At 63.5% G+C, this 10,639-nt stretch overlaps 1 protein-coding gene across 1 annotated transcript; it reads right to left on the bottom strand.

The window, feature by feature from the left end:
* Positions 1 to 385: 385 nt before the first annotated feature.
* Positions 386 to 6,447, bottom strand: LOC140902477 (trypsin-3). Its single transcript, XM_073322588.2, has 5 exons — positions 6,350 to 6,447; positions 4,827 to 4,980; positions 1,489 to 1,757; positions 1,037 to 1,173; positions 386 to 638 (listed from the first exon to the last, which is right to left on the bottom strand). Exons 1-5 carry the CDS (start codon positions 6,393 to 6,395, stop codon positions 486 to 488), a joined length of 759 nt encoding a protein of 252 aa, XP_073178689.2. The 5' UTR covers positions 6,396 to 6,447; the 3' UTR covers positions 386 to 485.
* Between the last annotated feature and the right edge of the window lie 4,192 nt (positions 6,448 to 10,639).

Raw genomic sequence — 10,639 nt, 5'->3', positions numbered from 1 at the left:
TGGGGCTGGGACCGGATTGGAGCCGGCGCCCTCTAGAGGGAAAGGCCCCAGCCCCCAGAGTCCTTCCATTCCCCACCCCCCTGCAGCCCACAGAGTCCTTCCATTCCCCACCCCCCGGGCCAGCCAGCCCCCATCCCTAGGGCTGGATCAGAGCCAGCACCCTCTAGAGGGAAATGGCCCCAGGACCCATTCCCCACCCCCCAAGCCAGCCAGCCCGCCCACCGCCCGCCCTAGGGCTGGATCAGAGTTGGCACCCCCTAGAGAGCAAAGGCCCCATGTCCCATTCCCTCCCGACCCCCCAAGCCAGCCAGTCCCCGCCTGGGGCCAGAGGCTATAAACGCTGCCCTATTCGAGCGGGCCTTGCAGAGCAGCCAGGGCAGCAGAGGCGAGTTCCAGATGATTTATTGTGTTTCCATCGCTTCTGAACCCGGCTCCAGGCTGGTGTCAGTAATTAGCCCCTTCGCCCCACCGGGCCCCCGGGGCCATCAGTTCTTCTCCATGGTCTCCTGGATCCAGGCTAGGTATTTGCAGATATTGGTGTAGACCCCAGGCCTGTTGGGCTGGGCGCAGGGGTGATCTCCCCAGGAAACTACGCCCTGCAGCTTTCCATTACAGACCAGGGGACCCCCAGAGTCGCCCTGCAGAGATGTCACAGAAAAGTCATCAGTCAGCCACAGCACATGGGGCCACGGAGACGCAGCCAGGCCACGCAGAGCCACGGAGACGCAGCCCGGCCACACCATGCAGAGCCACAGAGATGCAGCCATGCCATGGAGAGCCAGGAGATGCAGCCCAAGCATGCCATGCGGTGCCATGGAGAGGCAGCCATGCCCCATGGGGCCACAGAGCAGCAGCCGCCCCACGCAGAGCCACGGAGACACAGTCATGCCACACAGAGCCGTGGAGATGCAGCCACGCCATGCTACGGAGACAGCCCCACCGTGCCACACAGAGCCACGGCACACCATGGAGCCACTGCCATGCCAGTGTCTCCAACCCTCGTTCCCCCTCTGGCCCCAGGAGAAGCCCCCCTCACCTCACAGGAGTCTTTGCTCCCCTCCAGTACCCCAGCACAGAGCATGTTCTCAGTCACTTTGTAGGGGTACGCGACCTCACAGATGGAGTTGGAGACGATCTTGATGTCCACGCACTGGGGGACATCAGGGTACGTCTCTGGAAGGGAAGGGGTGACAGTTTTCTACGAGGGCGGGCCAAGGCCATAGGGGAGGGAGGGTAGCATGCCCCTCAGTCCCTACCCACGGCCCCCTGCTATCCCAGCCCTGCCACCCCCCAGCTCTGCTGGTGCCCCTCACTTCTGACCCGCAGCCCCTGCTAGCCCTCCTTGGGCTGCCCCGCACAGCTCTACTGGTGCCCCTCACTCATCCCCCGCTAGCCCAGCCCTGGGCTCCACCCACCCCAGCTCTGCCAGTGCCCCTCACTCCCGACCCACAGCCCCTGCTATCCCACAGCAGGACTGGGGTCCGCTACCGGCGGGGCTGGTGATGGTGCCCCATCCCATCACGGTGCAGAGGGTCCCTGCTGGGGGGCAGCTGTCGGTCAGTGCCAGGGGCTGCACGTAGTTGGTGTAGACGGCCGGGGGTGACAGGCGGAGCAGCATGACGTCATTCTCGTAGTCCCGGCTGCCGGCGATGAGGGCGCGGAACCCGGGGTGGGGGATGATGGTCTGGGCGGCTGAGAACTGCTCGTGTCCCGAGTTCGTTTCACGGCTGTGCTCCCCCAGGCGCACCTGGATGTGACTGAGGACAGAGAACAGAGAGTCCCAGGCTGCTGGCCAGGCCCAGCCCCCGCAATCCCCAGGCCCCAGAGTCCTCCCCAGCCCCCCAACACGCAGCCCCTGCAGCCCCCAGAGTCCTTCCCAGCCCCCCAACACCCATCCCCCGCAGCCCCCCAGGCCCAAGAGTTCTCCCCATCCCTCCAACACCCAGCCCCTGCAGCCTCCCAGGCCCCAGAGTACTCCCCAGCCCCTGCAGTCCCCAGCCCCAGCAACCCCCAGCCCCCCAACAGCCAGCCCCCGCAGCCCCCAGAGTCGTCCCCAGCCTCGCAACCCCTGCAACCCCTGAAATCCCCAAGCCCCCCAGCCCCAACAGCCCCTGCAACCCCCCAGCCCCCAAAGCCCCCACAACACCCAGGCCCCGCAATCCCCAGTCCCCCCAGCCTCCCAAAAACCAACCCCCACAGACCCCGCAGCCCCCAGAGTCCTCCCCAGACCCCCAACACCCAGCCCCCACAGGCTCCCCAGGCCCCGCAGCCCCCAGAGTCCTCCCCAGCCCCCGCAACTCCCAGGCCCCATAGTCCTCCCCAGCCCCTACAACAACCAGCTCCCCCAGCCTCCCCGCAACCCCCATGCCCTGCAGCCCCCCCAACAGGCCCCACAGCTCCCCAGAAGCGGCCAACAGGTCCAGCTCCTAGGCGGGGGAGCCACGGGGCTCCGCGCTCTATTCCCGCTCCGAGCACCAGCTCCACACTGCCATTGCCTGCGGTTCCCGGCCAATGGGAGCTGGGGGGCGGTGCCTGCGGGCAAGAGCAGTGCACAGAGCAGCCTGCCGTGTCTCTGCCTGTGAGCCGGACCGGCTGGCAGCTTCCGAGGCACAGCGCAGAGCCAGGACAGGCAGGGACTAGCCTGCCTTAGCCCCGCAGCACTGCTGACCGGGAGACACCCAAGGTAAGCCCGCGCCCCAACCCACTGCCCCAGCCCTGAGCCCCTGCAAACCTGGAGCTCCCTCCTGCACCCCAAACCTCTCATCCCCAGCCCTACCCCAGAGCCGGCACCCCAAGATGGAGCCCCCAACCCCCTGCCTCAGCCCAGAGTCCCCTCCCCCACCCTGAACTCCTCTGCCCCACCCCCAGCCTGCATCCCAAACTTTTCACCCCGGCCCCATCCCAGAGCCTGAACCACCAGAGGGAGCCCTCACCCCCTCCCACATCCCAATCTCCTGCCCCATCCAGTGAAAGCGAGTAAGGGTGGCGGAGAGCAAGTCACCGAGGGAGGGGGGATGTAGTGAGTGGGGGGCAGGGCCTCAGCGAAGGAGTGGGGCTAGGATGTTTGGTTTTTTTCTATTAGAAAGTTGGCAGCCTTCCCAGGCCCCTAGCCCCTCCCAACGCTCTGCAACCCCCAGGTCTCAGAGTCCACCCCAGCCCATAAACCCCGAGGCCCCAGGCCCAACAGGCCCTGCAGCCCCCGCAGCCTCCCCTCAGACCCTACAGCCCCCCCCTGCAGCTCCGCAAATCCCACAGCCCCCTCCAGCTCTGACTCAGCCCCCCTCTCCCCCCCCACTGACCCCACTGATCTCCCTGCACCACAACTGCCGCTCCAGCTCTCTCTCAGCCCTCCTTCCTCACCCAGATCTTAGTCATCCCTGCAGGTCTCACAGAGTGAAATGCACTCTTGGCTGTTGGGACAGCGACTGCCGCCAGTGACCCCCAACCAGTAACCCTTCCTGCCTACCCTCTTACCAACCACCTTCCAACTGACCCACCTACCAACCTACCTCCCTACACACCTACCTTCCTACCAACCTACCTTCTGCCTGACCCCCCTACCAACCTACCTCCCTGCCCTCTTACCCCCCTACCAACCTACCTTCCCACTGACCCACCTCCCTACCAACCTACCTCCCTGCCCTCTTACCCCCCTACCAACCTACCTTCCCACTGACCCACCTCCCTACCAACCTACCTCCCTACCCTCTTACCTCCCTACACACCTACCTTCCTACCAACCTACCTTCTGCCTGACCCACCTACCAACCTACCTCCCTGCCCTCTTACCCCCCTACCAACCTACCTTCCCACTGACCCACCTCCCTACCAACCTACCTCCCTGCCCTCTTACCCCCCTACCAACCTACCTTCCCACTGACCCACCTCCCTACCAACCTACCTCCCTGCCCTCTTACCCCCCTACCAACCTACCTTCCCACTGACCCACCTCCCTACCAACCTACCTCCCTGCCCTCTTACCCCCTACCAACCTACCTTCCCACTGACCCACCTACCTCCCTACACTCCTACCTCCCTACCAACCTACCTTCCCACTGACCCACCTCCCTACCAACCTACCTCCCTACCCTCTTACCTCCCTACCAACCTACCTTCCCACTGACCCACCTACCTCCCTACCCTTTTACCTCCTTACCTCTCTACCAACCTACCTCCCATCTGACCCACCTACTTGCCCACTTACCTTCTATAAAAAGAAAAGGAGTACTTGTGGCACCTTACAGACTAACCAACACGGCTGTTACTCTGTTACCTTCTATCTATCTATCCCTGTACACACCTCAAAATCTATGTATCATCTCTCCATCCCCATACACACTGCAGTCAATAGATAGATAGATAGATAGATGATGGGTGTGTACGGGACTGGCTGCGTATGGGCCTGGTGGAGAGATGATGGGTGTGTATGGGGCTGGGTAGAGGGATGATGGGTGTGTTTGGGGCTGGCTGTGTAGGGGCCTGGTAGAGGGATGATGGGTGTCTATGGGGCTGGTAGAGGGATGATGGGTGTCCATGGGGCTGGCTGTGTATGGGGCTGGTAGAGGGATGATGGGTGTCAATGGGGCTGGCTGTGTACGGGGCTGGGTAGCCAGCTCTCCCGTGCCCTTTGGGGGTCACTGTAGCCCCAGGAGTGCTGTGCTGGGGCGTGGGTTCAATCCCAGCTGGGACGCTGCATGGAGAATTGATGGGTATATTGGGGTGTCCCAAGCTGAGCCTCTGCACAGAGCAGCTCCCCCCACCTGCCCACCCAGGCCCCGCTCCCTTCGCCCCACCTCCTTCCCCCACCCCTCTGCCTTGCCCCCCACCTCAACTTGCAGTGGGCGGCAGTGAGCACCCACTCCCGGTTCAGCAGGATGCCGGAGCAGTAGTGTTGGTCAAAGTAGTAGAGGAGAACCAGCCAGGGGTGCCCCAACTCTGGGCACTCGGTACCCCCAATGATCCGATCTTCTCGGGGAGAGGCTGCAGGGTGGGAGGGGCAGAGATCAGTGGGGGGTGGAGATGGCAACGGGGCTACGGCCCATTGACCCCAGCTAGGATCTGGCCCCATTGACTCCAACGGGGCTATGGCCCATTGACCCCAGCTGGGATCTGGCCCCATTGACTCCAATGGGGCTACGGCCCATTGACCCCAGCTGGGATCTGGCCCCATTGACTCCAATGGGGCTACGGCCCATTGACCCCAGCTGGGATTTGGCTCCATTGATTCCAACGGGGCTACGGCCCATTGACCCCAGCTGGGATCTGGCCCCATTGACTCCAGCGGGGCTACGGCCCATTGACCCCAGCTGGGATCTGGCCCCATTGACTCCAGCGGGGCTATGGCCCATTGACCCCAGCTGGGATCTGGCCCCATTGACTCCAGCGGGGCTATGGCCCATTGACCCCAGCTGGGATCTGGCCCCATTGACTCCAACGGGGCTACGGCCCATTGACCCCAGCTGGGATCTGGCCCCATTGACTCCAGCGGCTACGGCTGATTCACGTTACACAGAAGAGATTCTCATGTAGGCACTCAAGCAAGCACACACACACACTGTGTGGCTCACACAAAGACCATCCGGACACAGCGCACTCTGCCCGCCTCCCAGATCCGCTCAGCTCGGTGGGAATACACAGACCGGGGGGATGACCGCCCCGTACTGCATCCCGCCCACACTGCACACCCTCAGCCACCCATACAGCAATGACACACACCCGCATGCAGACAGATGCAACACCCGTGCACACGGGTACGGACACACACCCAGCAATGCTCACCCGTGGTAGGCCACACGCGGAAGCAGGCCACCTGCTCCTATGTACGTGCTCCTTTAAACCCGTGCAGACATAGGCACCCCCAGCGGTGCACACACCCCCCCCCCCACCCCCCCCCCCACACACCCCCCCCCCCCACCCCCCCACCCCCCCCCCCCACCCACACCCACACACCCAGGTGAGGTGGCACGTTCCCCGTACACCTGCCCCCGCTACACACTCCTCTGTGAACACACAGCCGCTCTTACACGCGCACACGCGGATTGAAAACACACCGTTACCCATGCTTATGCAAACACGTCCACACACAGCATTCCCCACACATATGCAACATCCCCCCCCGCCCCCCCTTCACGCGGAAAGGACACGCGCACCTTGCACAGCTCGCCCGTGCGCACCCAGACCGGCAGGCCACGGCAATCTGCACGCTCATATGCACACGCACAATGCTCGTGCATGCTCACACCCGCATGCGTGTCCCCCCCACGCGCACACGATCACAACACCCCTCCACAACCCTGCACGCACACACATACGTGCTCACACGCGTGCACACGCACAGCCAGGCCCTCACCTGCGGGCAGCAGCAGCAGCAGCAGCGCGAAGCCGGCCCGCTTCATGGCGAGCAGGGCAGCAGGTGCTCAAGCTTGGCCGTTCCCATGCACTTTACGCCTAGGGCGGGGGCCTGGTGGTCAATGATTAATGGGTCATGAGGAAACAGCCGCCCCCCCACGGTGCCCTGGCTTGTTTGGACACCGCAAAGGTCACGCGGCAGGTGGCAAATTCTCACCCCCCCCCAGCCTTCCCCGCTGGGCACCCCTTGGAGGAAGTGCGCAGCCACCGCTCTGAAGCTCACCTGAGCAGCACGTGCTCAGCCCATCCTCCCAACCTGCTCCTGAGCCAGCCAGTCCCCCGCCCTGGGGCCGGATCAGAGCCAGGGCCCCCTAGAGGGGAAAGGCCCCATGTCCCATTCCCTGCCCTCCTGAGCCAGCCAGTCCCCCGTCAGAGCCGGCGCCCCCTAGAGGGGAAAGGCCCCGTGTCCCATTCCCCACCCCCTGGAGCCAGCCAGGCCCCTGCCCTGGGGCCGGATCAGAGCCGGGGCCCCCTAGAGGGGAAAGGCCCCATGTCCCATTCCCCACCCCCCGGAGCCAGCCAGTCCCCCGCCCTGGGGCTGGATCAGAGCCGGGGCCCCCTAGAGGGGAAAGGCCCCGTGTCCCATTCCCTGCCCTCCTGAGCCAGCCAGTCCCCTGCCCTGGGGCCAGATCAGAGCCGGCGCCCCCTAGAGGGGAAAGGCCCCATGTCCCATTCCCCACCCCCCGGAGCCAGCCAGTCCCCCGCGCTGGGGCCGGATCAGAGCCGGCGCCCCCTAGAGGGGAAAGGCCCCATGTCCCATTCCCCACCCCCTGGAGCCAGCCAGGCCCCTGCTCTGGGTTCGGATCAGGGCCGGGGCCCCCTAGAGGGGAAAGGCCCCGTGTCCCATTCCCCACCCCCCGGAGCCAGCCAGTCCCCCGCCCTGGGGCTGGATCAGAGCTGGGGCCCCCTAGAGGGGAAAGGCCCCGTGTCCCATTCCCCACCCCTCGGAGCCAGCCAGTCCCCCGCCCTGGGGCTGGATCAGAGCCGGGGCCCCCTAGAGGGGAAAGGCCCCGTGTCCCATTCCCCATCCCCCGGAGCCAGCCAGGCCCCTGCCCGGAAGCTGGCTTGGAGCCAGCGCCCCCCGGCACTGTGTCCTTATGGAGCAGCACGCGGTTCTCAGAAACCACGTCACTGCGCAGCTATTCTGGAGCAGCTGCTCTCATGGCTCCTTTGTCAACACGGCCAAGGCCCTTCGCATTCCTCCCGCCTGGCACGGGGAGCCCCGTCCCAGGCACTACAGGAGAGGCAGCCCTGGTCCCTCCTCCAGGCCTCTCCACGGCTTAGCAGTGGATGGCACAGGGTGGGGGGGCTGTGTCAGCTGGGCTCTGCCATGTGGCCCCCATTCCATGGACCCATGTACTGGGTTAGCAGGGGGTGGGGGGGAGCCAGGACTCCTGGGTTCTCTCCCCAACTCTGGGTGGGGAGTGGGGTCTAGTAGTTGGAGTAGGGGGGGGCTGGGAGTCAGGACTCCTGGGTTCTATACTGGGCTCTGCCTCCCCATGCCTCAGTTTCCCCATCAGTCACATCCCATTCTTTTCTAAAGCGCTCTGAGCTCTGCAGAGGGCCAGCACTATATAAGCCCTGGGTATTATTACTGCAATGCTACCTCAATGAGCTGGAGCCCGGCCTACGTGTCCGACATATTCTATCCAGGGACATGGCGTGCCTAACCCTACAGAGGGTGGGGACAGGGACAGAACCTAGGAAATCACATGGGAAGGATGGTCCAGCGGTTAGAGTGGTGCTCGATTTCCAGCTCTGTCTCCGTGAGGTAGTGGACAAGTGTCTGAGCCTCCATTGCCCAGCTGTGAAATGGGTGTGGATTGAGTTACCGCTGTAATAGGAGCTCGGTAGGTACCTCAGAGAGGCGGCCTGCATTGCCGGCAGGGGGGATTGAACCTGCGGATCGAAGACCATGAGTAAGGCTACGATTTGGTCACTTCCAGCGACCTCCGTGACCTCAGTCTGCGGCAGTCGGGAGCTCTGGCGGCCCCTGGGCCATTGTAGGCGGCGGGGGGACCCCCAAGCTCCTGGCTGCCATGGGTGGTGGGGGGACCCCTGGAGCTCCAGCACCCAACCCATGGGGGCAGTCCTAGCCATGGTGCAGCTACCCAATGCAGGCAGTGTGGGGACCCACAGATCCCCATTTTGTCACGGATATTTTTCGGGAAGGGCACGGCCAGGTCATGGCTTCTGAGAATTTTTCTTTATTGCCCGTGTCCTGGCGGTGACTTTTCCGAAAAATATCTCGGAAAAAATCTCAGCCCTAACCAGGAGCCTGTGTTTGCTAGCGAAGCTTCTAGCTCTGCATGTCTCCCAGCTGCCACCAGGGGGAGTAGAGTGTCACTGTGCATCCCAGCCCCAGGCTCTAACCCACTGTTACCATGCAGGGGTGGGGATAGAACCCAGGAGTCCTGCCTCCGAGCCCCAACTCTAACCTGGACCCCAGCCTAACCACTAGACCCCACTCCCCTCCCAGAGCTGGGGATAGAACCCAGGAGTCCTGGCTCCCAGACGCGCCCCTCCCCCCCGCTCTAACCACTAGACCCCACTCCCCTCCCAGAGCTGGGGATGGGACCCAGGAGTCCTGCTGTGATGAAAATGGGAGTTGTTGGTGCTATTTTTATGCACTCTCTGTATGACTTTGTGCTGATCCCCTTGGCATTGTGGCCTGTTGGGGTGAGGGGGGATAATTGATGGGCTACTTAGGACATGGGAGATCAGGTTCAATTTCGGGGAGCACTCCTCCATCAGAGTTCCCTGGCTGATCACCATGCCAGGCACGGCTGGTGTGTCCCTTCGGCGCTGTGGGGGGACGTCTACATTTCGACCACAGCCCTGAGGCTGGCCTGGGGCAGCCGGCTCGGGCTCCCAGGCCTCGGCCTGCGGGGGCATGACGTTGCAGTGCGGACATCCGGGATTTGGGCTGCAACACGGGCCCTGGGTCTCCTCCCCCCTCCTGGGGGGGTCTCTGATCCTGAGCCCCAGCCCAAGCCTGACTGTCCAGGCTGCAAATTCATAGCCCCCCCAGCCTGAGCCCTGCACCTGCCGAGTCTGCCGAGGGGTTGGCATTACAGTGCAGACGTCCCCTAGCCCCCCATGTTACCCCCCACTGCCTTGGGGCCCTCCTGCAATTGCATGGCTTGCAGGTGCCTCATGCTAGCTCTGGGAGCGCTTGCTGGGGGCAAGCGAACGGGACAGAGCGAGAGAAAGAGAGCGGAGCTGGGCATGGCTCAGTGGTGCCCTGGCGCCGGCCAGGCTGAATTCTGCCTTCCCCGTTCCTCTCGCTGCTGCAGGCCAGGGGATGAAGTGATTGTTCCCTTGTTGGGAAAAGGCTGCCTGGGGTCACTGCCAATTCCGATCAGAGCCTGGCACCCTGGAGGGGTGGGGCAGACTTCTGCCCGAGGCTGGCATGGTGGGAAACCCTGGGGCCCAAAGGTCCAGTTTGGGAGTTGTGCTCACAGAGTTGTGCCCTGGGGTCCAGTAGGCCTCAGGGCATGCCCAGGAGATAGGGGCATAGACCAGATCCTGTGAATGTGAGATGCCTGTCTTCCATCCCCCCCTGCTCTAACCACTAGACCCCTGTCACGGAGTCCCTGGGTGATGCTCTGGAACTGCTCCCCATGAAGCCAGGCAGGACTCTGGGGAAGTCTCCTTTCTGTGAGCAGCCTGTCTTCAGGACACACAGCTCACCCAGCTCCACCTTCCTGGGTCTGACCTCGGAGCATTCAGCCTCCTCTGCCCCTCTGCCCACAGCAAGTCCGCCCAGGCGGGGTCCTGGGGAAGCCAGAGGGTCCTGACCCCCAACTCCGCAGTCAGACGTGACTCTCAATCAGCCAGTAAAACAGAGGTTTATTAGACGACAGGAACACGGTCTAAAACAGAGCTTGTAGGTGCAGAGAACTGGACCCCTCAGCTGGGTCCATTTTGGGGGGCAGGGAGCCAGACAACCCCGTCTGCACTTCACTCCACGTCCCCAGCCAGCCCCAAACTGAAACTCCCTCCAGCCCCTCCTCCTCTGGGCTTTGCCCCTGTTCCGGGCCAGGAGATCACCAGATTCCTTTGTTCTCCCACCCTTTAGCTCTCACCTTGCGGGGGGGGAAGGGCCCGGCCATCAGTCGCCAGAAAACAGGGTGTTGGCCATTCTCGTGTCCAGACCCCTGCACACACCTGCCCTCTAGGGCTCTGCAATGATCATACACCCTTATCCCACCACCTAGATACTTAAGAA

This window comes from Lepidochelys kempii, chromosome 24 (genome assembly GCF_965140285.1).
Source record: "Lepidochelys kempii isolate rLepKem1 chromosome 24, rLepKem1.hap1, whole genome shotgun sequence".
Lineage (NCBI taxonomy): Eukaryota > Metazoa > Chordata > Testudines > Cheloniidae > Lepidochelys > Lepidochelys kempii.
Note: the sequence above shows the minus strand (reverse complement) of the source record. Positions and strands in the feature narration are given on the sequence as shown.

Coding starts and splice junctions, on each gene's coding strand:
- LOC140902477 (XM_073322588.2), bottom strand. CDS start 6,395: ATGAAGCGGGCCGGCTTCGCGCTGCTGCTGCTGCTGCTGCCCGCAG. Junction 4,981..6,349: donor GCTGCTGCTGCTGCCCGCAG/GTGAGGGCCTGG, acceptor CCCACCCTGCAG/CCTCTCCCCGAGAAGATCGG. Junction 639..1,036: donor GGAGCAAAGACTCCTGTGAG/GTGAGGGGGGCT, acceptor ACATCTCTGCAG/GGCGACTCTGGGGGTCCCCT.